This window comes from Cnephaeus nilssonii, assembly GCF_951640355.1.
Source record: "Cnephaeus nilssonii genome assembly, chromosome: 19".
NCBI lineage: Eukaryota > Metazoa > Chordata > Mammalia > Chiroptera > Vespertilionidae > Cnephaeus > Cnephaeus nilssonii.
The window spans coordinates 9,618,666-9,645,245 of NC_137090.1; the positions used below are offsets into that span (position 1 = coordinate 9,618,666).

Consider the following 26,580-nt stretch of genomic DNA (forward strand, 5'->3'; position numbering starts at 1 on the left):
CCCACCCTCAGCCCCTCCCACCCCATTTAAGATTGGCCTGCAAGTCTATTTTAACCATTTAGTAATTTTTTATAGCTTATGAAAATAAATTATACAGTAACTATTTTAATAAATTAAGCACAAAAAGGGAGAGGAGAGGAGGAAAACTAAATGGGAAGATAAAAGCCAGGCCACGCTTTGGCTTGGAGGAGGGCAGGGGTATGGGTGGCAGGTGGGGGCTGAAGGGCAGAAGTGGTTGCAGGGGGTGTGGATCCCCTCTGGTGAAGAATTGGCAACTACCCAAGCACAGAATGACACCCGTCTTGAGTTTCTTAAAAATAACCAAAAAATGTACAGCAGTGGCTAGGCCACAGGCAGCACCAGTTTGGGCATTCCAATACCTGGCCTGCCCACAGCCTGGTGCCTGGATTATGCTTGTCCCTTGGAATAGGTTCTGGGCCTAACAGCGAGGGAGGGTCCCTGTTCAGCGGAGCACCAAGGATGGAGTAGTCAGACCAGCCTTCCGCTCCACCGGAGCTGGGTAGGGGCTTAGGATGCAGTTCTGAGCGGGGCTGTGATTACCCTGGGTTCTGATCAAGAGTGTCCTAAGCTTTCCTTGCACTCTATCTCCAGGGGCAACTATGAGATCGTAGTCCAGCTGCAACCAGACATGCATGTCTTCCGCCGCGGCTGGCTGCCTTTTGCCTGCCCCTTGATGCCTTTGGCATGGCAGAGGAGGGGGGCTGGGAGACGGGGAGGGAGCAGTTCCAGGTACCCTCAAAATGAGATGAAATGGGTGTGAAGGCAAGTCACAGACTCAGCATGCAGGACTGGCTTTTGAGGAGGTAGAGGGGACGGGAAAGAGATGGGAGGAGGAGGTAGAAAGGACAGGAAAGAAATGGACAGCACCTACACCAAGGAAGGGCAAGAAGGGATCAGAAGGACAAAGACAACATAGAATCTGCATGTAAAGAAAGGTCTTGCTCTGGCAGATTAGAGTCAATATTTTAAATACAATTCATTATTCTATTTTTCTAGCTGCAGCACCGAGTCCCCAGTGCCCGTCTCTGCGGTCCAACCCCACCTCGCTCTTCCCAAGGCTTTGCTCTACATCTGCAGGCCTCCTGTCATTTTGTGCTGAGCAAGAAGGCTCCAATGTCAAAACAGGACAGATCAGGCGACTGGCAGACTTGACTCTGCCTTCTTGAGCTTTGTGGCCCAATAATCTGATCACGATCATGGGGGAAGGGGGGTCACATTTTTTTGTCTTTTTCTTTTTTTAATAAAAAAGGTTTTACTCCCCAGGAGCAAATAAATCATTTTGAACTACTAATAAACACTGCTGCAGTGAAAAGAAAGATGGCTACATGTATGCAATAGCACAAATTCAGTGTAAGAACAGCTGTGTTGACGATTAAGAGATAAAAATCATTCATCTGTTCCCCCCTTTCCCACAAGACAAAACCAAGAGGATTCCCATAGGGAAAATGTCTAACTCAAAAGCTCCTCCCTTAGGGACAGGGGGCATGTCATTCTCTTAAAAGTGGAAAACAAATGGCAAGTCTCCCGCCAATGGAGATGCTCTCAACACCCCAACTGGTGACAAGACTTCCACAAATGAAGACACACACACACACACACACACACACACACACACACACACACACACAATGCACACACTCCTCTCACACTGACTCCAGCAGCCACAGCGCTCTCCCAGTGCCCAGTCCTCCAAGCTCAGGGCTCAAGGCCAAGGGAGAGGCAGCAGGGCAGACAGATGGAACCTAAGGGAAAAGTTCCTCCCACCCCCCACCCACTGCTGAGCCCTCAGGGCTCCTAGCAGGCCCAGCTCTTCTGGGGGCTCTGAGTGAAGCCGGAATGGGCGGCCACCCCAGGGCATCAGCTCCACTCTACTCTCTCACACCCAGATCTGGGACCACTAGCCACTCTCCCTGCTCCCCAGTTCTTCCTGGATGTGCACTGCATGGGTGTTCGAGGCTATCTTAACATCATTCCCAGCCTTCTTAAGGGGCCTGCAAAATCACTAAGTGAAAAGCAGAAAAGAGGTGGAGGAGCATAGACTGGGCGGCGAGCTCCGGCCATGCCTTTCCTCACGGGAGGCTGATGGTTGCAGTCCTCAGCTCAGACTCCAGCGAATATACATTCACGATAACGCACAGGCAGGAGACCAGGCCAAGGTCATCACCAATGGTCCCAAACTCCCAGCGTCACCCATTTACCTAGTCCCTACACCAACCCCCCGACCCTCCTTACTCATGTGCTCCTATAGCACAGAGTTTCAAGTAGTAGCAAGTTGTAGCAGTAGTTGTCACTAGCTCACAGTGAGGAAGGTTCCAGAGTAGTGGGCTAAAGACAGAGTAGTGCGAAGGGAAACAGGCTCCTCAGACGTGGAGGGCCTCAGGGGACTGACACCACCCACCCACACTTAGCTATCAATGAGGGGTCTGTCTCCAGGAGTGAGAGCCTTTTCCAGTTTGACTTTAAAATACAACCAAAAGGAATAAGCACCCTCTGTAGACTGCATTTCAATGAGCACTGCACAGAATTGGCAAAGGAGGGGGTGGGCCCAGCCAGAGAGATGAAGGGAAGTGCTGACCACAGGCTAGCCGCTCCTGCTCCCCGTTTCCTCTCTGAGCAGGCTGGCACCTCCGCCACCCCTCTTCCTCCACATCTGGTGGAGCCCGTCTCCCCTTGCACTCCTCGGTCTTTAGCCCACGCTACGGAGGAAGGACAAGGCTGCAGCACAGATCTCGGACACAGGTAAACACCACCCTTCCCAGAAAAGAGGAGGACAGGGTGAGGTTGGGGCTCCTCGGAGGGTTTGGACTTGTACCTGAACATAGGAAATCTCCAATAGAAACCCTGGTACCACAGAGGTCCGGGAGCTCTGCCTCCCTCACCCAGGCTGCACTGAGAGCAATGAGGTCCTTGGCCATGGGCAGGAACCCAGGCGACTTCTGGCTTTGGACCCAATCATAAGCCATCAGCAATCAGATCTGCCCAATACCTGGAAGTTTCGGTCTAGACCACCGCACTGAGAATGGATTCTGAAGTGCTTCCGCTCTAACGTGGGGCTGTGCACTGTTCAGTACACACCATGCAGATTTCTGCCTCCATGCTTTTGGCTCCTGTGTTTCTCAACTTATTGTCCTGCCCTCGCCCACGATCCAAAGCCTCACCGCCTCAGCTTTCCTACACCATCTGGTCTACCCGGATCTTACCACTCTGAATTTCTTTCAACACAGCCCCAATTCTCTGCCACAGAGTCATTCTCCAATTGCTTCCTGTGTGGCAGTCACCTAAAAGGTCATGAAGGCCAGATACCATGTCTTCCACTTCTCGTGTTTTTCTCAATATCTAGCCCAGAGCCAGGCAAACAAACTCTAAGAATAGTTTGTAAATTATAGCTAAAATGGTTTTAAAAAAATCCCAGGTAGCTGCACACCAGCCACTCAAGGATCTCAATGGATTCCAGACTTCAGGCTCTACAGTGGTGGGGGTGGGGTGGGGGTGAGGGTGGTGCTTTCTGCAAGATGGCAAATTAATTTGTACCCTCAAGAAGCAAGACTCACAGGTCAAGTCCATTTCTGGGATCACAGCCTTAACTGGTTGGTAGTACTACCATGGAAGCCAGAAAGAGGTCCCTCCTGACAAACCAGAGGTGGGCTGTGTTTATGGTTCACAGTTCATTTTGTGGGCCACCTCTTCAGAGGCAATAACAATGCACATTTCCTCCCTGCTCAGCTACAAGGTGAGGCCCAAAATCACTGGGCCTCACCCCAAGCCACCAGGAAACCACAGACCTGACAGTACTATTTATCTAATGAGATGAGACAGAGATGTGCACAGGGGAAGCAAAAGAGGCAGTCTAATGGAACACTACTGCAAAAGAGTAGTAAAGACCAAACAGCTCAACTTCCACATCTTAGGAGCAAACCTTTCCCCAGAGTAACTACATAAAAGCAAACGCATAATCTTACATGATCTGACAATGGCCTGCTTCAGAGAAAACTGAGGACCAGTGAGAAGCACTGGAGTTTGTCTTCCTCCTTCCCACTTCCACTGGAAGACTGGCAACTCTGAAATCAGCATCTGACAGACTCCCAGTGAAAGGAGGGCAAACAGGATCTCAGGGAAATGTTTGGGTTGCCAGAAAGAACACAGGAAAATTAAGAAGCCCTTGCTACCTCCCATTCCAGAAGGGGGACGACAGTGATAAACCACGAGATGTAGCGCTCTTCTCCTCTCTGATCTAAGGACATCCTGTTATGGCTGAGACACTAGAGAGCTTTCTGTAGGAAGAGCACAACCGTGATAGCTTCATTTCACGGCCTTCCTCCACAGTCCCTCTCACTGGCTGACAGACATCTGGAGGTAAGTAACACTGGCTCCTAAGTCATGGGTACGGTTTGCCATTAAGAATCTGGAGGCATGCTCCATTAACGTTAGCAGCCATGATTGGAGCGCTACTGCTCAGGTGATGAGAAAACTATTGCCTTGACAGCTGGCGAAAGCAATAGGAATGACGTGACCATGACCAGAATGAAATGTACAGTTATCTTGGGGAACTGGTTGAGGATGGAGAAAGAATGAGGTTAACTTGAGGTCACAAAGCTTAAAAATTAAATAAAACAAAACGAATCCAGCTTCTATGAGAGGTGATTCTGAAATCAGGTTCCTAAATTAAAAGGAAAGGATTCAAGGAGTCACTACTTCCCCCAGCAGAGGCCATCTGCCAGTTTTTGTGCAGTAATCTTCTGAGACCACCCACCTCCTTTCTTCCCTGCTCCTACTGAAGCTACATATGCTTACAGAGAAGCAGATTCTCATCCTTCAGAAACTCCTAACTTCATTTGCACTTGACTCCTTCTCTCCCCTTCTTCAAGGTCAATGGTGAAGACTCGCACTCTGCCTTTGGCACCAGCTGCTTGACCGGCACTGGCAATCCCCTCCCCAGCCCTCCTTTGGACCTGCTCACCCTTCACACCACTTCCAATCCAATGGGCGCAAAACCCAGCTGCCTTTGAGTTTTCCATACCAAGAAATGTAAATATCCAAAACAAATATCCAAAACAAGGAACAGTGTTGAGACTTCTTCCAGTTTTCCAGGAGCTCATCCAGTTCCAAGACACCAGATGGGAGGGATGGAAAAGGTTGGAGCCCCACTCAGTGTGGTTGTGTGCTTCTTCCAAGCCCCAGGGTGGCGAGGGGGACCAAAGTCTTTGCACAGAGGATCCCAACCCTTCCTATTTCCTCTTGTTTTTTTCTCACTCCTCTTTTCATGGTACCTTCATTTGGTTCTTCAAAACTGGAGCTTGGCAACCAAATACCTAGTGGGGAGGGGAAGTAAAAAAAAATTAGAGTGGTTCAACAGAGTGGAACCAGAATAGAGTGAAGGCATAGCCCAGCCTCTGTAGTATAGCTCAAAAGAAGAATGGAGCCAAACACTCCCACAAACACTGTAGCTGGCTGGGGATGCAGCAACAGCCTTTGTCATGAGGCCTGAGTAGCCTACAACCTGGATGCCAAAAACTAGTTCTAACTTCCCTCTTTCCATTTCCCTTAGTCCTTAATTTTCCACCTATTTCCACCACCCTCCCCACCAAGGCCTACCTACTAGTACTCTAGGGATTAAAAAGGAGCTGAGCCCGGCAGGCGTGACTGCACATCAACCTATGAACCAGTTCAATTCCCAGCCAGGGCCAGGGCACACTCCTGGGTTGCGGGTTGTAGGCTCGATCCCCAGTAGGGGGCGTGCAGGAGGCAACCGATCAATGAGTCTCTCTCATCACTGTTTCTATTTCTTCCTTCCTCTCCCTTCCATATATACATATACATATATATATATATATATATATATATATATATATATTTTTTTTTTTTTTTTTTTTTTTTAAGGAAACTCCACACTAAAGGAAGAGGAGGATGGGTTGTCAAGCACCCCATCACTAGAATGTGAGATTGTGCATGTAAACCCACACTACCAAAATCACTATTCTGTGGGAATTTGGTCCCTACTCACCTCTACTTTTCAATGTTCACCTTAATGAAATGTAAAAGACTAATTAGAACTCATCTGCACAAACCAGTATTCCATGATATTTTATGGGAAAATAAATGAGTAGAACTTAGTGTGGAATGGGAGAATAGCCTCTTATATAAATGAATTCCTTAGTTAATTCACTTACTCTATTGAACCATTTACTTTCCAGTGGCCTAAATGGATCTCTAAAGGGAAGAGTGAGCTGTTTTTTCTCTACCCCTTTCCGAGCCATGGGACACAGTGGAGCTCTCCTTGAAGTGTATTTCTATTGCAATTAAAGGCATGTTTGTGTTTCCTTTGATGAAGATTCCTTCCATTTTGGTTTCCAGCTTTGTATATCATTTGTGCGACATCAGGGAGCTCAGCTGCAGTATGAGAGAAGGCTGAACACTTAGTTACACGTGTGTGTTCTTCTCCTTCTTCATATCCAGTAGTTAGCCTGCACGTTATTGGCAAAAATATTCTTCTTTAAGTCTCCCTTGTCTACCTGCTCTTTTCCAATTGGGGTGCCCCTTGGGGAATCTGCTATCAGATGTGGTAACTCTATGGGCAGATGTTTGGATACACATGGGATGGCGGGGGGGGGCGGCGGGGCGGGGAGGACAAGGCCCATGCATGATGACAACTGCCCAGGAAGAGACATGGCTGGACGAGAGGCAGAGAGCTCATACCCTCAGTAGTGACCAGCAGGGCCCCTCGCTACGTGGACGGTTCCACCTCTTGCTTCTGTTTGGAAATAAGCTGCGCTTCCTTTAGAGACAGGTATACCTCTTCCTGAGGATCATAGTAGTAGAACTTTCGGATATAAGAGATCAGAGGTCTGTAAAAAACATAAGAGGAATACACACAAAGTGTCATTTATGTAGATTGAAAAGAAAGACCACCTTTGTTCAACTCTTCCTTCTTTTCAATCCCTATATGGTTGAGACTGCACCAAAGACTTTGCAACCCTAACAAAATTCCCATTTTCCCACTTTATTATAGTTCTGTCTCCTTCCCTCCACCTTCACAGAGACTGCAGAAGGGAGGCTGACGCACACACCTTCCTCCCTCTGGCTGCAAGGGAACAACAGTTCTAGAGTTAGGTGTCAGGACAAAGGAGAAGTGAAACCTGTGAACACTGCCAGGCTCTGCCGGTGCAACTGGTTTGCAGGCCTCACTACCATTTGTAAGTAACCCTCCTTCCTGCCCCAGCCCTAAAGACCGCATCATACTTAGGCAGTGGGAGATCCGGGATGTGATCTATCCGGACGAGCTGTCGGATTCGGAATCTGCAAAGGTGCTGCAGGGATTTGACATTGCTGAATCGGGACACTGGATAGAGCAGCTGGACTGGAGTTGGTGGCAGTCCTTCAAGAAGGAAAACCAAGAGAAATATTCAGTAGGAACAATCAGCTATGGCTTCCCTTATGAAGAGTCCAGGGAAAGGAAATGGGCTTCTTTATAGTTCACCTATGTGTTCTGGGCAAAAGCTTCCTTCCACAAAGGCTGCTGATTTCCATTTGCAGAACTACAACTACTAGATTTCACTCAAGAGAATCTATTCTTGACCCTCACCATTGCCTTTCTAGTGAACACTCTTTTACCTTCCCAAATGAGCTGAGAGCTCTCACCTCTGTTTCACATGTCAGTGTAAGATGCCTGGATCAGGGACAAGGAGACATCTCAGAGTGTAAAATATTCACATGATGCCTAGACATCAGAGGAAGGTTCCGTTTTCTCACTCATGTGGTTAGAGAAGCAAAGGTTCCTTCTCATACGCTGAGGGATTAATGTACAAGGGTAGGGGACTAACCACTGGACTCTAGAAAGAGTGTTTCCTATAAGAGCCAAGATAAAAAGCTTTAAGCAAGTGTGGCCTTTTTGGAGGGAGGGTGCATTTTGATACTATACTGGACTATACCCAAGTAAGTTAAATAATTTTATAATAACCACAGCCATACCTGGAACCCTGGATCTCAAGAAATAGAGAAACTTCCCATTCTTGGAGTGCATGATGGCTCTCTTAATGAACTCCACCACTGACTGACAGCGATCCTCAAACTTGGGATGACACCATAGGCTGAAGGTTCCTACCAGTAAAAATTAAGAAGAGGTAAAAATGTAAAACATTTTAAAAAGATCTGGGAAGCTGGTTTGCACATTTTTATCATTCGGAGGACAAGACTTTATGGGCAAGCTGAATCAGACAAAGGTCCCTGAAGCCACCTGTTCCTACTTGTTCTATAGTTAATGGGAAGAAAGATATTGCCTTTAATAAGACATAAATTAGGTCTTACAAGGCTTTTGTTAAAGTAAATAATAAATTCAAGTCAGAAAAAAGATATAAAAATACTTTGTTGAATTTCTCTTAGCAATATTTTTTTCTGATATATCTCCTTAGGCAAGGAAAACAAAAGAAAAAATAAACAAATGGGACTATATCAAACTAAAAAGCTTTTGCACAGCAAAGGAAACCATCAACAAAGACTCGCACTTGAATGGGAGAAGATATCCACCAATGATACATCCCATAGGGATTAATATCCAAAATTTATAAAGAACTCACACACCTCAACAGCAAAAAACCCCCAAACAAATCCAATTAAAAAGCAGGCAGGCAGTCAATGATTTTTTCTCATCATTGTTGTTTCTCTCTCTCTCTCCCTCTCCCTCTCCTTTTCTCTCTGAAATACACACACACACACACACACACACATATACATATACACATACACATGGATGGATGTATATGTAAAATAAAAAGCAGGCAGAAAACCTGAATAGACACTTCTCCAAAGAGGACATACAGCCCTCTCCCTCCCTTCCTTCCTCCCTCCTACTCTATGAAAAAGTAATGGGGAAAAAAATCCATTGGTGAGGATTAACTATATATATACGGAGAGAGAGAGAGAGAGAGAGAGAGAGAGAGAGAGAGAGAGAGAGAGAGAGAGAGAGAGAGAGAGACTGTGTATGGTGTCAGATACGTACTCGATTTATTTATCAGGGTATTACTTTGTAAGTTATATAACTGTGCAGTCACTATGCTGTACACCTGAAACTAACATTGAATGTCAACTGTAACTGGAGAAAAAGAAAAAAGACTGCCACAGCAAAAGCGAGTTTAAATGACATTCCCCTCAAAAAGATCTAAGTTTTCAAGTATTCATGGGACAGTTGAAGAAAGACAAGAAGAGAGGTTTTGTGAGTATTACCCATTCATGTATGTGTTGGGCACAAAAAAATCAAATTCTAAGTCTTTGCTTTAACTTCTAAAATTCTATGCCCCAACATGTTACAAAGATCCCACCCCAAACTTCAAGATCCCAAAGGTAAAAAGGAATCTGAACTTCCAGGACTTCAAACAAAACAAAACAAAAAAAAAACTAAAGCTCTAAATCCAAAAGAATCACCCACAAAGGGGAAACTAAATCACTCAAGAAAACTGCAGATCTGAGTCTCGCTAGCTAGTCTTACAGTATCACTTAAAAAGACAAAGACAAATGCTCTATTGCAAACTGGCAACTAAAAGGCCCACAAGGCTTCTATTAAAAATTCCATTTATTCAAGAAAGAAAAGTCCCTTTGAATAAAAAGTAACTGGAGAACCATTTGAAAGAGCTCTCTCATTCCTGGCATCTCACCTATCAGGAACCTAGAGGTCAAACATTTATTCCCATGGCCTAGTCATTTATTTTAAAATAGGTTTATAAAAATACTTCACTCTGAAATGCTTTGTTTTGCATTTGTTTGTCTGATTTTTGCTTTTAGAAACAGCAGGAAAACAGGCAGCAGTCTATCCCACAAGGATCTAACTAATTAATGCTCAGGTCTTTAGACTGAAGTTCCTTTCTCTTCCTGCATCTCTAAGACAAAGGTAGAGGCAGAGGAAACCATGCTGACCTAAACAGCTACTTCCTGCCTCACAAGAGAAGCAAACCAAATAAATCCAGCAGAACATGGCTGGAGGCAGAAAAGACATGGTGGTGCCTCAGAAGAGCATGAAAGAGACTCATTTGGGATGGATGTCTAATACAGCTCATTTAAGGTGGTCACACATGGGAGGAGTGTGAGAGAGAGGAGAGGCAAGTCCCTAAAACTCCCCAAAGTTCTCTACACTTTTAAAATTTATAACATATGCAGATGTTTCAACAAATGATATATTATCCAGTCCTACCACCAATGACTGTCACAGTTTCTGGCCCACGTTAAGTACAGAATGCCCTGCTGCAAAGTTAATGCAGAGTGGTGTTAAACAAGTCATCTTCTAGACATGACGGCAACATTCCGCACAACATGACCACAGAGAAAGAGGCACCACCTGGGAAGCAGGTAGACAGTGTATAAAGCACATTGATTTCACAGACTCTTGGAGTTCTGATGACTATTTCCTAAGAGACTACAAAGTTGACCAAGAGAGAACTATCATCACCATGCTGACTGGCAGAAGAGCTGATGTACTATCAGGCAAAGAAATTTAGAACAGAACAATCCAGTATCAACACTAAATTTTCCTTTCCGTCCATACGATTTAATAGAAAGTATCTCTAAATGTTAAGTTTAATTATGAACAAAGTTTGGGAGAATTTGTCTAGGTTATTTCTTTTTTTACCAAGAGAGTTTTACTGGCTTTGTTCTGTTCTTCACTAGTCTTGTTTAGGCCCTCCTATTTAGGAAACAAGATGCTGAAAATACTTTTAAATGGAACCCTTACTCTCTCTCATCCCTACCCCTGCCAACTTTTCTTCTAGTGACTGAAATCAGTGCCCACATCAGCATTCAATTGACTCTATGAGATTCTTTCTCCATTTCACAATTCCATTTCTATGAACCCATCCTATGAAAAAGTCAAATAACAAAGGTAGAGAAAGGCTTCCCCCCAACACTTGCACCTCTTACCTCTGTAGTGCTCCATTCTAGTGTGGTGGGTGATACCCTGTGATCGAAAACTGAGGCTCAGGATATAACGAGGATCAGAGCTGTCTCGTACCAGGAAAGAACCATCTGGTTTCCCTTTCAGCTTCATCTCTGCATCTTCCCAATTCATTGGTCCCCAATACCAACCACACTATCAAAGATAAAAAGGGGTCAAGTGGTTAACAGAACAGAGAAATGTCAAAGTGTTCAGCACAATCTATCTTACCACAGGAGAACCCCACTTCCAAAGCATTTCAGTAGGGAAAAGCTGTAAGAGCAATAAACATCAGGCTCAATATACTTTTAACCCTCCAAAGTAGAAGGAAAATTCTACAATTCCATTACCAAGGCCCTTCAAAGAAGAGAAGAGGGACCCGAGTCAGTTAATCTGCCACAATCAGTTTAGACTATGTAAACATTTCTCCACACCTTTCCTTATCACATTCAATTCCAGGTCTCCCAACCACCCCCCCTCCCCCCGTTTCAATTTTACAATATATTTTATGGAATTGATAACAGTAGCATCTTGCTTTGTCACTATAAATATAGAGACAAGGAAACTACTCTCCCTCTAAAAATAATAAAAAGGGAGCCAGATACAGAACTAGGGAGTGGGAGAGGAGGCAAGCCTCCAGTGCTCAAGTGCCACCTACCTTCTCCAACTCTCGAAGGCTAGCTGCAAAGCTGCTCGAGTCGGGCCGGTAGAGGGGACACTGGAAGTGTTGGGGGGGCTGGCTGTGCAGGGATTCAGCTGTTCGGATAGGAGCAATACGCGGAAATGCATCTGCAAGGCGAGAGAGTTGTGGTCACTTGCTTACCCTCAATGCTCCCAACCACAAGTACACCCTCCTCCCAAAACAGAGATGCTAACCGAAGAGGGCAAGGCATTAGAAGCTAAGCTGGAAAGGGTGAAAGCCAAAGCAGTGGGAAAGAGCTGATGGGCTGGAACAAAAGCTGTGTGGGCTTGTGTAAGCTATGAAGGATGGGTGAGGGCACTGAACCCCAGGAAGGAGGTGGGGAGCTGCTCACTAACCTGACTAAGGTGACTACTTCAGGGCCTTCACCAGCCTAGAGTGATTCCAACTTCTCCCACCTCGAGGTGAAATGCCGGTAAAGCAGCCTTGGAAATAGTGACTCGCTTACTTGCCCAGGAAGTGTAACGATTTTGCCAGGCAAGTAGAAAAAAATGCCGATTTCATTCATTTTATTCCTTGGGTACTGGAGGCTGGCAAAGCAGGTATGGGCTACTAAATGCTTGCTACATATTTACAAGGCTGCAGAGTCAGTACTAAAAGCTTAGAAAAACCACAGAACTTTGAAAACCAGCAATATATTAAACCTCCTCACTGTCCTGAAATTAAACTAGTTTCCTCAGTGATGTCTACTCAAGGATTAAAAACAACAACAACAAAGTCTCAGTAGCAAAAAGACAAAAAAAAATTCAGTAGTCCTTTATCTCTAACAAAAATCAAATTCAATTACATAAATAAAAACAGGTTAGTAAAATCAGTTCTTGGCCTCATTTCCAAGGAGTTCTATAAGCTTTCTTATAAGTTCGGTTATTTCCATAAATAGATTTCTCCCATCCTTCAAAAAGTTTATCATTTGTACTCCCAACTCTTGCAAGTCTTGTCTCTAAGCTAAGCTAACCTGGGGCATGGGGTGGAGGAGGCGGAGGTAGGGGGAAAGACTGCAGGGAAGACCCCATCGGAGCCACAAGGACAGATGTAGGCAGCGTCCCACTGATATCATCTAGAAGAGAGAACAAAAGCAAAAGATTCAGAAATATGAGCACAGACTGGGCAAGGTGAAGCAGAGGAGAGGGAGAAGGATCATCAGGCTGCCCTCTGGGGCAAGATGGCCTGACCTTCACCCTATCTTTCTGTACAGAGGGCAACAATCATCTTAATCTGGCTTCCTCTGCAGGAAGGTAAGGATATTCTTAAAGCAGCCCACTAGCTGAGATTCAGGGCAAGATAAATGCAGATCTAATCAACATATGGATAATAAATGCTGTAATAGCATGCAGGTAAGACACTCATTCAACCGCTTAAGGAGATGACAGGGGTGCTGAGAAAGGGACAGGAAATAATTGGTTCATCATTAGAAACCCAGGAGCTTGTTTGGCTCCTGGCAAAGAAAAACAGATCCCACTCCCACTAGAGCAGGAAGGTAGAGTGGAGGAGACTATACCTAGGAGGCTGAGGCTTCTTCTCGGAGGAGGAGGGGGAGTTGGAGGGTGTGGAGAGGCCAGGCCCCGCTGAGAGATGTCCACATCCACAAGCGATACTGTTTCACCTGAGGGATTCATGGAGCAAGCACGTTATAGAACACCTTGCCCAAAGCTGAGGCCAGAGCAAAGGAAAGCAAAGGGCAAGCAAGGGAAGTTAGAGGTCCCTGGCTCTCAAAAAGCTCCAAATCTAATGCTCCCAGGGCTGGAATCACCCCCTAAACACCTGGGAAGTCAATTTTAAATGCTATCATTTCTTTACCATCTTAATGGTCAAGGATTCTTTAAGGATAAAAACATGGACTTGACAGTGGGAAAGTCAACTAATTGTGATTCTGCCATTGACAATATAACCTTGACCAAGCAATCTTCTTTATTCAAATGGAAATAACACCCTCACCATCTATTTTTACAGACTTGTATACTAAAATAACACCACACCATCTATTTTTACAGACTTGTATACTAATTTCTGCCTTAGGGAGCAAAGCAAGCAGCTTATCACAAGCCCAAGTGGACATAGAAAGCAAGTGCCAAAAAATATAAGAGCTGCATGGTACACTGCATGCAAATAAAGGTCCCAATGTTAGCCCTAACTTCTTCCTAAATGGCTTTCCATGTCTAGAGTGTTCAGACTATTCATTCATAAGAGAACCCATTTCAGATATGAATTAGTTCCTAATAGCTGAGGTTACAAAGGTTGAAAAGTACATTTACAACCCTAATAATTAACTACTTCCACAGTCAGCCAAGAGTCAGGTAAGCTTCGAGGAAGCTTCTCAGTAGGAAGTTGATTGGGGGTGGGAGGTTAGGGAGATGACATGTGGTTTCTCTTTACTTCCCAGCATGTGACGCAGTTCTGTTCTCTGCCATATACATTCCTCCTCGCCACCCAGCCCTAGCTACCCTCTCTCCATTGAGTCACCAGAGGATGAAGGGTATTTTATTAACTAAGGTTGACAGCCAAAAATAGGTCAGAACTCGGGATTTCTCTAATTTGAGGGTGTTATTTCCAACATCTTTTTCTTATTCAGGAGGCTCAATTAGCCCCTAAGTTGGATTTTATTATTATTAAAGACCAATGTCTCTAAAAGGTCAGGAGCAGGGCTTTTAGAACCTAATACAGTTTTGTTGTTGTTGTTTACAAAGTTCTTGAACATAGATTAAGATAAACAGAAAAGCTCTTCTAAAAGTCATCAGTGGAAGTTGTAGTACATGCTGGACTCATCACATAGCTTAGTAACTGATAGCCTAGATGCCCAGAGCAATGCAATGAACCCAGACAAGTGTGCCTCCTGAAGGGTCAGAGAGGTCTAGGTTGTAGGTGTAGCACCTCAATAAAAATATATAATTCAAAAGAGCTAAGCTGCGTGAAACAAGAACCCTTCAAATGTGGGTGTTCCTTACTTTAGAGAGGAAACAATTATTAACCAGAAAGACATATTACTACATGATAAGATTCTTTAATTCTGGCCCTAGCCGGTTTGGTTCAGTGGATAGAATGTTGGCCTGCAGGCTGGAGGGTCCTGGGTTCGATTCCGGTCAAGGGCACATGCCCGGGTTTCGGGCTCCATCCCCAGTAGGGGGCGTGCAGAAGGCAGCCGATCAATGATTCTCTCGTCACTGATGTTTCTATCTACCTCTCCTTTCCTCTCTGAGATCAATAAAAATATATTTTAAAAAATAATAAAAATATATTTAAAAAATATTAATTCTGGGCTTGAGGTAAAAACAGAGATCTCCTTCTTCACCTGTGCCTATTACAGGTACCAGCACACTTGTTCTGACAGCTCATGGCTGTCTATGTAGTAAGGGCTGGGGGTGGGGGGTCCCACTAGCCTGCTTAACTCTGGAAATGTCTATCCCTAATCATAATTCTTCCAATCATCTTTTTGAGAGACACAGTACCAAAAGAGTTTGAAATTGGGATTTTTTTTTAAATCTTCTCAGTCACCATCAATGAGTACCCAGTTTCTGAGACTTGAAGCAATGTGCCGAAGACCTTCTTTCATGCAGCCAGCTTATTCAAGCAGGAGCTTCACATCTGACTGACATAACAAAAGGTCTCCCTCTGAAAAAGTTCCCCATTAAAGAGAAGGCAGTTGCCCAAAGGACATTCAACTGCTTTCCTACTTTAGCAACTGTGCTCCTTGCTGTTAGATGACAGACTTAAATTAGCCACAATAAAGAACTCTAACAGCTGTAAGAACTGCTACCCCCTAAAATGGGTAAGACAAGAGTTCATGTAATCCCCTTTGCCCAAAGTCTTTAAAAATAGACCAGATAATCATAGGTCATGTTTATTAGATAATCCATGAACTCCCTTGGAAGCAGAGACAGGAATTGTATGACTTCTCAGGAGTTCTTCATGCATTTCGAGCCTATAAATTTGTAATTCCTCCTTTTAATTTATAAGTGATGACCCTGAACTAAGGACGGCATAACTGCCAGGGTCACTTAATTACCAGCAAGCAGTCACTCCTCAACCTATAAAGCATCCAAAGTCAAGAACACATTCTACACCATAAAAATAGCCCCACCCCAAACTCAGCAGGCAGGGAATGAAGAAAATAAGCACAGATAGGCCTGAAGCTCCCTCTGCAATGCATCTGTGTTTCCTGACAGGTCTCAGAACACTCCTGCTTTCAGATGTCAGAAGAAGAAAAAAAAAAGAGACCACCCTTACCTGTGAACAGGGGGCTGAAGGAGACCGGAGAAAAGGCACTTTGAGTTCTTGTCAACCTGGGTTTCCTAGGGGGTGGAGAGCACAGAGAGAATAGGGGTGGGGGGTGGTTAAATCTCTACGACACTCAATTCCATATGCACTGAAAAACAAAGCAAACCCAGTCATTATCAGCAACAGTTTTGTAATAAAGCCTAAAATTTAAAGGGGGAGAATAAAATAATTAAGGCAATTCCTTAAATAGATCTGGCTACAGCATTCACCAGCCTACAAAAGCATGAGAAATCCCTTTGGATCTCTCCTCACCCACCACATTGAAAGAGTAAAACACCTTGAGTGGTAATTAGCAAGTCTATTTCTAGAAGAAGTCAGAAACACGGTTGATTTTCATATGGGAACCAAGAAAAAGCCTCTTGATCTGGCCAGGTGCTTTCCCTCTGGGCCTGCCGCTAGGACAGCAGGTCCCAAAGTGAACCAGGGAACATATTTGGGTTGGAGACCAGCACTGCAGGATGCACATGTAATCTTCAACCATGAAAGACATGCACAAATGTCTCCAAGCCATGGGTTAAGCCAGCAACTAACAAGGGGGCTTCCTTAGGTTAGGGGCTCTGCCCGGAACCCAAACCAGATGGCCCCTTCTCCTCTCTGAACTGCCAGTCACACACTCTCCTTGTGATTTCCCCTTGAAGCTGCTCCAGGGAGCGAGCTGGAAAAACCCAGATCTCCTGTGAAAAGATAGACCTTCTGGCTAGAAATGTGCTAAGTTCAATACTTTCAACAATAAAGATAAATTTTATAAATAAAACCGTGCACATTATTTTAAAATCACCTCAGGATGACTGAACTGACAACCACTAGGGAAAGACTTGTGGAGGTGATGAAAATATGCTACATCTTGATTGTGACAGACGTCATGATGACTATATACCTTTATCAAAATTAATAGAACTAGAACATAAAAACGTGAATTTTAGGTGGTATATAAATCCTACCTCAATAAACCAGACTTTTAAAAAAATTCCCACCACTGAGCCCACTGTATGGGAGAACATATTTGGCAATGATACATCTGATAAAGGGTTAATATCCGAAATATAAAAGGAACTCATACAACTTAACAAAAGGAAGACAAACAATGCAATTAAAAAACGGGGCCAAAAAAAAAAAAAATGGGCAAAGGACCTAAATAGATACTTCTCCAAGAGGACATACAGATGGCCAAGAGACATATGAAAAAATAATCAAAGTCACTGATCATCAGAGAGATGCAAATTAAAACAACAATGAGATATCACCTCACACCTGTCAGAATGGCTACCATCAACAAATCAACAAATGGTAAGTGCTGTGGGAATGCAGACTGGTGCAACCATTATGGAAAACAGTAAGGAGTTTCCTCAAAAAAATTAAACATGGAACTACCATTTGACCCAGCAATCCCACTTCTAGGAATATATCCTAAGAAACCCAAAGCACCAATCAGAAAGAATGTATGCACCCCTATGTTCATAGGAGCACAATGTACAATAGCTAACATTTGGAAACAGCCCAAGTGCCCATCAGCAGATGAGTGGATAAAAAAGCTGTGGTACATTTATACTATGGAATACTAGGCAGCAGTAAAAAAGAATATCTTACCCTTTGAGACAGCATGGAGGGACCCGCAGAGTATCATGCTAAGTGAAATAAGTCAGTCAGAGAAAGACAAGTATCACATGATCGCACTCATATGTAGAATATAAGTAACAAAATAAACGGATGAATGGAGTGGATCCAGAGACATGGGAGCATGGAACAAGTGTGGCATCTCAGGGGAAGGCGGGGGAGGGTGGGTGGGTGGGAGGTAATCAACCAAAGACCTTGTATGCATATATGCATAACCCATGGACACAGACAACAGGGTGCTGAAGGCCTGGCAGGGGGGCGGGTGGAGAGACAGGCTGGAGGGGGTCAATGGGGAAGAAGGGGGGCATATGTAATACTTTCAACAATAAATAATTATAAAAAACAAACAAACAAAAACTTCCCACCACTGATTTGAGGGCCTGACTCTGGGCCTTGTAGCTGGCTGACCTTCCAAAATTATTCTCATCCAAAGGACTAAATGAAACTTTAACTGCACCAATGTAGGAGAGGTGAAGCAAAGAAAATCGTATTTAAAATTATTTTATTTCAGATCTTTATGCATTTATGTTTGAGCATAGATATCTGAGATTCTCAGAACTCACTTCAAACGAAATTTTAAAACCATACTGTAAAGATCTTACTCAAAAATAGCCCAGAAGCTAGATTTCCGCTCCGGAACTCCCTCCTCTGCAACCTCCCTCCATGCTGAGACTCAAGACGTCTAATGATGGTGCCCACTATAAATGCCCCATCCATGGCACCCACGGGAGACATGGCTGCATCATACAAGACACAAGCATGCATGGTCCCTGTTTATAAAAGTTGCTCATGACCGTCTGCAGCTTAATTCCAACACTCCAGAGGGCTGAAATAGAAAGGTAATTCCACTGGACATGAACTTAAGACTGAAGAGCTTCCAAACTGATTTTTACTTGATAACTATGGTGCAACATCAAACCCAGCACGGAGAAGCCTAAAGCACTGGTCTTTCACAGGGTTCACACCTCAGCCACTTGGCTGTTTGCCTCTTTTCAAAGGAAGCTGCATTCCTCTGCCATCTGCCCATGCTGGGGACGAATCTCTTCAGTGCCAAGTACTGGAGAACGCAGTACCCAAATGCACACAGCTTGCGAAGGCCTTCTCACTCCACCTCGTCTCCTCCCCCGCCCCCAGCATTTTGAAGAAGGAAATCATAGTTTCTAGGATCTGGAAAAAGAAATACATACAAATCTAACCCAGGCGGAGTCATTTAAGAGCCCTGGGATGGGTTTTTTCCTGGCAAATAAGGGGGCCTCAGAGCTGGAAGCTTGGAGAGGTAGGTCTAAGAGGCTGAAAGGCTAATAATAAATGTTTCTTTCTCTCTTCGGGGAGACACTAACTGAAAATCCAAAGCAGTTTCTGTCTCAAGGATCCTGGGAGCTTTCTAATGGCAGTCACTCATGAAAAGACCAATCTAGATGACAATTAAAAAAACAAAGCAAGGGAATGATTAACATAAAATTGAGGACAGTGGTTACAGTAGCTGTGGAGATAGAGTCAGGAAACAACACACAGGGGTCTTCAAAGGTAGCTGGTAACATTCTATCTGCTAAGCTTAGAGATGAGTGCCTAGGTATGCATTTATTGTTATAGTGCACACACACACCTCCTTTTGTATACATGAAACATTTAAAATGATAAAAGCTGGATGTGCTGGTTTTTTTTTTAAGCATGAATGATAGGGATAACATTTTTAACTAACCTTTCTATAACCCATTCCCATGTTATTTTATTTCTCCCCACATCACCTCGACAAGCATTAGGGTGCAAAGTTAAGCCACTGTAACTTTGCTAGTGGGCGATGTGCATCTTAGTAGCAGAAAGACTTGGGGGTGGGGTGCGGTAGGATTTGGGGGGCTATGCCTCAGGTGGGTGGCAGGAGACCTTAGGCAAAGGTCTTCTTTGAGGCTAAGCTGTCCTTTGTGACAGCTAAGCATTGCCTGTGCTGCAGGTAACAAAGAGACAGAAGGCCTCTGTCCATCCCCACTCTGAAAATGGCTAATTGTATGGCAATAGATCTGTGGGATAAAAGGAGTTAAAAGAATTAGACTAGACAGGCCGACAACACACTGATATAACCACTGGCCACTTTTCAAATTCCTTGAAACGTAAAATATAAACAATGAAATAGCAATGCCTTCCCTTCCTTGTCCATTAATCTCCTCTACTGATGCCTTAAGACTTACACATGTTCTTTTCTAGAGTAACTTCCAAACAAGAATGTCCAAATATCAGGCTTTACAGCCGCAAGTTACCTCTGCCCCTGCTGAAGCACACAGTGCCAAGTCAGCCAGCCTGTGCCATTTCCAACACGTCATAAGCCAGTGTCTGTTCATGTGCTACAGGCACAAAAACCTTGTGTTCATTTTTAGTTCCAATACACAGACATCTGTGCAGCAAGGTCAGGTCCAAAACTCCATCATAAACCAACTAGAGAACCTATGGAGGGGACTTCCAGGGAAAAGCCAAAAGGTACAGTGCAAGGTCTAAAAGCTTAGGACTGATGTTAGCAGGGGAAATACCAAGGAGTGAAAGATACAAGACTCAAATGGACAGAGCTTTCTGAAGCCAGGCTGCTCGTTCCAAACAAGAGCTGCCAACCACAACCACAACCACTTTGTGAAAAATAGTTAAAAAGATCAATAGAGTTATGGACCCAAAACTCAAACATAGAGTCAGAACTTCCTCACACACCGTACAATCATTTTGCTCTCAGTATGTCATGCTATTTCTTAAAACTACCCCCTTGGACCTGAAGACCCAAGGAAACAGAGAAAAGGATTTCTCATGTCTGCCAATTCTGTCCACAACAGCAGGGTTCCAAACTGATGCCAAGGCAGCCTGCCTCTCTTTCCAGAATTGTATCCCTCCCCGCCCCCCCCCCCCCCCCCCCCGCAAACAAATAGATAGAAAACGACTACAGAACTGTTCTCCATTTTTCCACCTCACAACTATGAAGATCGATGTAGTAATAGCCTTAGCCATTAACTCAGAAAAACAATGAAACTTTACAACCAAGTGTGTATTATGTGATAATTTTTTAAAAAGTCAGATCAAATACCATTTCTCACCAAATATAAAGGAAGACAATCAGCTCAACATATGTGAAACAGAAAAGGGAACTTCTCTGGTTTTCCTGAAATAGCAATTCTATATTACACTGAAGCCCTCAGGCACCAAGCCCAGCTCTGTGAATTCAACATATGTGTTACAGGCTTAGCCCAGTTCTCCACCACAGAAACCTGATTAGTTGGTGGGCCCATTTCATCCTTCGCTTCAAGAGTTCTCTAAGCTAACTCAAACTAGATTTAAGGCTCAAAATAACCAGGCAGGTCCACTGAGCACACTCTAAACATCTGAAAGGAACTAAAGTTTTTCTTAATGTTAAAATATGGAAACTGTTAGCCTTATAAAATGATTATAGGAAGCATTTTCTAGTGATAACTGTGGGAAAGGTAGATATTAAGCAGAGCAAAGAGAATCCTATCCAGAGGTTACTGTAAAAGCCCCAAATTATACAGCAAAGACTACAGAGATTCCAACCATCATTAAGGAGGAAGGCATATACCTTCTGGCAAGAGACTGAGATTTCTCACAGCTTCCAGGTCCTACCAATCAAAACAAGAGAACAAGCTAAATATCCAAACTCATTCTTCCTTCCTTAGGAGGTGCAGATCCATAGAAATCACAACTACCCTGGCCAAACTTACCAAGTTTCTCACAGCTGCGAGGCTGCCAGCAAGACTGGCACATAGTAAGCTGTGTAAAAGCTAACAAGCAAATCTAGCATTAAAAAAAACATATATATCACCAGTTCAATCTTATTACTGCTCCAAAAGCACAAAATATTCCATCTCCACTTCTCTTGTCTTCACTCTATTCCTACAAGGTCAGGATAGGGAGCTAGTTACTAAAGAATAAAAAGAGAGAAGCATGAAGAAAACAAAATTGGCCAGCATCCCACAGCGGATGCTGGAGTTCTAAATGAAGTCTAGGTGTTCACATTCTCTGCCCAACAAGCTGCCTCCTAACAGCAGTCAACCAAACGTTCGTACACAAATACCTAGCTCTTCTCCAATTCATCAGAAAAAGCCCTTGGACCAAAAAATGTAATTCTCCAGTGCCCTGAACTAAGCTCTGCAGATCTACAGCCCAATTGCTCTGCAGCAGAAGTCTGTATTGTGCTTAGTGTGAGGGTTGGTGACAGAGCAGCCAATGACCATTAAATTCTGCTTCCAAAGGCAAAAACCGTATAATGTTATATGCCTTTTCCTCTTCCTAATCTATTAGACGGAGCAGCTAATTTCACGCCACACCTCATATCTAGCGTCTCTGGAATCTCAGACCAAGGCCTGGTCAATATGGAACAAAGGCAAGACAAATCACAAGAAAATTAGCAATCTGTCCTATGTCATTACCCACAGCTTCAATCCTGCCCTCCCCCATATGATGAAAATTTCATCTATACTGGTTAAGTGGAGCATCGAATGCAGAGCCTACTACAAAAGAGCTGTTTCAGCAGCCACACACTTTTTAGGACCTGAGCATGAGTTCATTGGAGGCAAATGCAGAAACAGGTCTACCTGAAGGGGTAACATGCATCAACCTACTGATTTCTTTAGGGACTTTTGGTTTGGTTTGATACCCAAAATAAGCCCCTGGCACAGCTGTTCAGGAAGGGTAGCAACATCAAAGTAACCCCACACTTTCCTTTTGGAGTACCCAAGTTCCCTTGAAAAGAGAAGTCCATGGATGAGTGGTTCTCAGTCCAGGTCATACTTCAGGATCAACTGGGGAGCTTTTTATTTTATTTTTATATATTTTATTGATTTTTTTATAGAGAGAAAGGGAGAGGGATAGAGAGTTAGAAACATCGATGAGAGAGAAACATCAATCAGCTGCCTCCTGCACACCCCCCACTGGGGATGTGCCTGCAACCAAGGTACGTGCCCTTGACCCGTATCGAACCTGGGACCCTTCAGTCTGCAGGCCGACACTCTATCCACTGAGCCAAACCGGTCAGGGCTGGGGAGCTTTTTAAAAATCAAATTCTTGGGCCCTCAAGACATACTGATCTTTTCTCAAAGCTCCCCACGTGATTCTGGTGCACAAAGTCCTCAATCTGTCGTCTACCTGTTCTTCAGCCTTGAGTTGTGGCTGCCAGTGTGTCTCAAGGATCCATCACATGAGCTGCACCAAAACCAATTCCAATCTTTCTAAGAATCCATTCAGCAGCACAAACCACAACGGCAGTTACCACAAGGGAAGTCTCATTTCATTGACACAGAAGTTGACAGCTTTCTAAACCAATATACTGGATGACACAGAGCAGTCCACCCTTCAGAAATGCAGGGGGGAAAAACCCTCAAATGTCTAAGATTGAAAGTTTCATCAATTAACCTGGGACTCATGCACCAATACTTATACCTCAGACTTAGAATTCTCACATGGGCTTGACAGCAAAGCTATTTTCTATTCCCACTGACAGTGCTCAGCACACAGCCTTGAGATACCAAGTACGTAAGAGACCAACCAGGAAAACATGAAATCTTGGTGTGGAGAGGCCCAACTGACTGTGGGCCTACAACTCACCCCATCATTTGTATGCATGAAAGTGAAGGGGGTGGGGTGCTGGTAGAACAGAAAGAGTAACAATAAGCGAGGTGGTCAAAATGCAACGCCAACTTTTTGTCCCAAAGGACAAACATCTCCAGCAATCTCTTTGTGAGCGTTCATGGCAGACCGACACCTTGGGAAAACTTTAAAAGCTGGGCCAGGGTAGGGTAGGGGGTGGAGGCATGGTTTCAAACCATCTCTGAACGAGCGAGATGCTAACCAGGTGAGAAATATCAAGGGGGATGAACTCAGGGTGAAAGCTGCTTCCCATAATTAGCTCTGACCTAACGAGCGATGTCACCACCTTTAGCCCCAATTCTTTGCCTCCTTACGAATACCACGTCCTAAGAATGGTCAGGCTCTCGTGAGAATAAAAGGGAAATGAAGCACAAAAGGCACGTTTGCCTGCCAGACCCCCAGCTGGTCTTACCTCCCGGCGTCCGGCTCCCGGCCGGCAGAGCCTCCCACGTCGGTCAGGCTCGCCGCGGAAGCAGCCAGCTCTCCCGCAGGCCTCTTGCCGGCCCCGGCCCCGCCACCGGAGCCGCCGTGGCAGCTCTTGGTGCGAAAGAGGCGACTGAGGCGGATTTTGAGGGAGCCCTTCAGAGAAGGGCCTGTGAGCGGCCGGAGGGGCCCGGGAGGAGGCGGCGGCGGGGGCGGCGGCTGCTGCTGCTCCCCTCTACCCCAGCGCCCCGGAGGGACCAGGTCCTGCAGCGGAAAGGGCACCGGGGGTTGTAACTCAGGGCCCGGGGGCTGCAGCAGAAGCCGGCCACCTCCTCCTCCGCGGCCCGGGCTGCTGAGCTCCTCTTCCGAGCAGCTGTTGGTCTCCAGGCTCTCGGCCTCCGACTCCAAGCCCTCCAGGACCAGCAGCGCGTCGCTTGTTTCCGTGGGGTCCTCCCCGGCCTGCGGGGTGGCAGCAGGCGGCTGGGGCTGCGGAGGGGCCGGCTGCGGGGGGCACGGGCATGGGCAGCAACCGCCAACCGTCTTGACCCCCGGCCCCACCGGCTGCCTGAGCCCCAGAGCTGCCAGCTGCGCCTCCAGTCCAGCCGCCGGGCCCCAGGTCCGCTCGAGCGCCAGCCCCGGGGGCAGGGCCTTGGGGTCCAGGGCACACCGGTGCCGGGGACACAGCAGTTCCGAGGGTCCTGGCTCCGGGGCTGCCTCCGCGTCCTCCTCCTCCGGCGGCCGACCCACGTTGCGGAACACCATCAGCTGCGGCGGCCGGGAGCCCCGCGCACCGGGCCGCGCGAGGAAGGATGGCGGCGGGGGGCCATGGCCCGGGGGCGGCGGCGGAGGGCCTGGCTCGGGGGCCGCCTCTCCGTAGCCGAGCAGGCGGCTCAGGACTCGGTACGAAGCGGCCGCCGCCGCCGCCGCCTCGCCATCCCGGAGTTCGGCCCCCTGCATCGGGGAGAGGGAGGGAGGGCGGGCGGCTGGGAGCCGGGCTGGGGTGGGGACTAGGCCGGGCCCCGCCGGAGCCCCGCCCGCCACGGGCCCCGGAGCGACAGCGCTAACGGCCGCCGCGGCCTCTGCCTCATAGAGGGGGGCGGGGGGCGCGCGGAGGCAAGCGCAAGCCCAGGCCGCGCGCCGCCACCGCGGAGGACCGCCCCCGGGTGGCGTCATTTCCGGGAGGCGGTGGCCACGCCCCTTCCCCCAGGGCGGTCTCGCGCGGGCCTCCGGGGAGCGTGACGTCACGTGCGGCCTGGCCCGCTATTGGCCGCGAGCTGCTTCTCGCTTGGCTGTTGGTCCCAGTCCCGACCCTGGCTTTTCACTTCCCGGGCGCTCAGGCCGAAGCCGCCCCTGCCGGCGAGGGGGGACCAGCCCTGGGGTTCCAGGTCTGATCTCGGGGGAGAGCTGCTGGCCTCGGGGGTAACTCGGTTTCTGGTCCTGCCTATGCCGCTGGCGATGTGTGACCGAGGCGGAGTCCTTTCTTCATTGACAAGCTGTATCACCCCTGGCACGTAGTGAATGTATATGCAGTGACACATGGATGATGTGTTCTAAGGTGTGCTGACACATGTTGAACTGGCACTCTGGGGGGGAAAGGAGATGTATGCAGATATATGTATAGAATACATACGTTTGGCATAAATTTTACGGATGTAAAGATAGGTAGCACGCAATTTACCAAAAAAACTATAATAGTGAAAGCGTAATATGCTAATTAGACCGGACCTTCCCGATGAAGCCCCGATCCCCGTGCCAGAGGGAAGCTGGTGCCCGCAGCCAGGGGAAGGAAGGCCTACTCTTGCATGAATTTCGTGCATCGGGCCTCTAGTAATAATATACAATTGCAAGTTCCATGTAACCAATTGATTCTCGCAAAATGCTTTTATTGATTTTTGCCACGCTTTTGAAGGGTAGCCCTGTGGTGTCAGTTGACCAAGGAGTGAATGTTGGTTAATATTTTCCTCTATGTCAATGTAAGAGCAAAGTAAAAAAAAAAAAAAAGACAGTCTTCACTGTCAATTATGGGAGTGACTTCTTTGCTGAATCAGAAAACGGTTTTCAAATACTGAATATGTCCACAATTTTTGTTCTATTCACAATGTAATGGCCACAGGCATAACACATTAAATTTAAATCTGAACTATTAACATTTTCTCCATCACTTCCTAAAGTCTAGATAATCAACAAAACACTACATTTGTATGGTTTGCCAATTTCCATGGTGTAAATACTCCTGTCATGGTTGATTTCAATCTGAACACAGAGTTAGAAAGAGATGAGCAGTAGCATGCCATTATGTAGTAGTTTCATCATGCAAAATACAACAACATAAATAATCCCAAGAGCATAGGTAATTCATAATAGTAAAATTATTAGGAAGTGATGAGTTTTGAGAATTCATTACCTTTGTTTTTAATATTTATTCCATTATAAATTTGTATAATTTAATTTTAACACTGGCTATGTTTCACAACTGGCTTGCAGAATTCCTGAAATGTTTATAATTGGCTCTCACAAACCTGTATGAGCCAGCTCCATCGCACCACAGTTTTCTCATCTGAAAAAACAGGAATAAGGATTGCTGCTTGACTTACTGGCAGGCATGTTGTGAAGATCAAACAAAAGCTTGATGTGTAGAGAAGGTCAGACTGTTGGCAGGGAGACCAGTTAGGAAACCACTGCAATCGTCCTGTGCGAAGTGTTTAGGGATGCAAGGGATCATGAGGAAGAAGCAGCCAACAGAATTTAGCAACTTTGGTACCCCAGGGTGCACTGAGGGGAAGAGGGTGGAGGGTCTGCTATGAGTCCTGCAGCCTGAAAGACCTTTTTAAAATGGAAATTTGTCCAATAGCCAGTAATTATAATGCTTCATGATTTCCCATTGTTTTCAAGCTAAAGACAAAACTCCTTAAGGAGGCTTTTGGGGTCCTGTGTGATCTGACCCTGCCTTTCTCCAACCTCTTCCCACCAAGCTTCCCCTTGTTCTCTCTCCCCGGTAGTTCCA

General features: G+C 45.8%; 1 protein-coding gene across 3 annotated transcripts; it reads right to left on the bottom strand.

Moving 5' to 3' along the window:
- On the bottom strand, positions 1-24,717 carry SOCS7 (suppressor of cytokine signaling 7). Of its 3 annotated transcripts, XM_079798441.1 has the most exons (10): positions 23,566-24,717; positions 15,855-15,919; positions 13,132-13,236; positions 12,589-12,690; positions 11,592-11,722; positions 10,921-11,089; positions 7,987-8,115; positions 7,258-7,393; positions 6,715-6,863; positions 1-5,330 (listed from the first exon to the last, which is right to left on the bottom strand). In XM_079798441.1, the coding sequence occupies exons 1-9, from the start codon at positions 24,531-24,533 to the stop codon at positions 6,743-6,745; spliced, it is 1,926 nt and encodes a 641-aa protein (XP_079654567.1). In that variant the 5' UTR covers positions 24,534-24,717; the 3' UTR covers positions 1-5,330; positions 6,715-6,742. The 3 variants fall into 3 exon arrangements, with proteins under 3 accessions (XP_079654567.1, XP_079654568.1, XP_079654569.1); XM_079798442.1 differs by lacking the exon at positions 12,589-12,690 and having other exon boundaries at positions 23,566-24,648; XM_079798443.1 differs by lacking the exons at positions 12,589-12,690; positions 13,132-13,236 and having other exon boundaries at positions 23,566-24,648.
- Between the last annotated feature and the right edge of the window lie 1,863 nt (positions 24,718-26,580).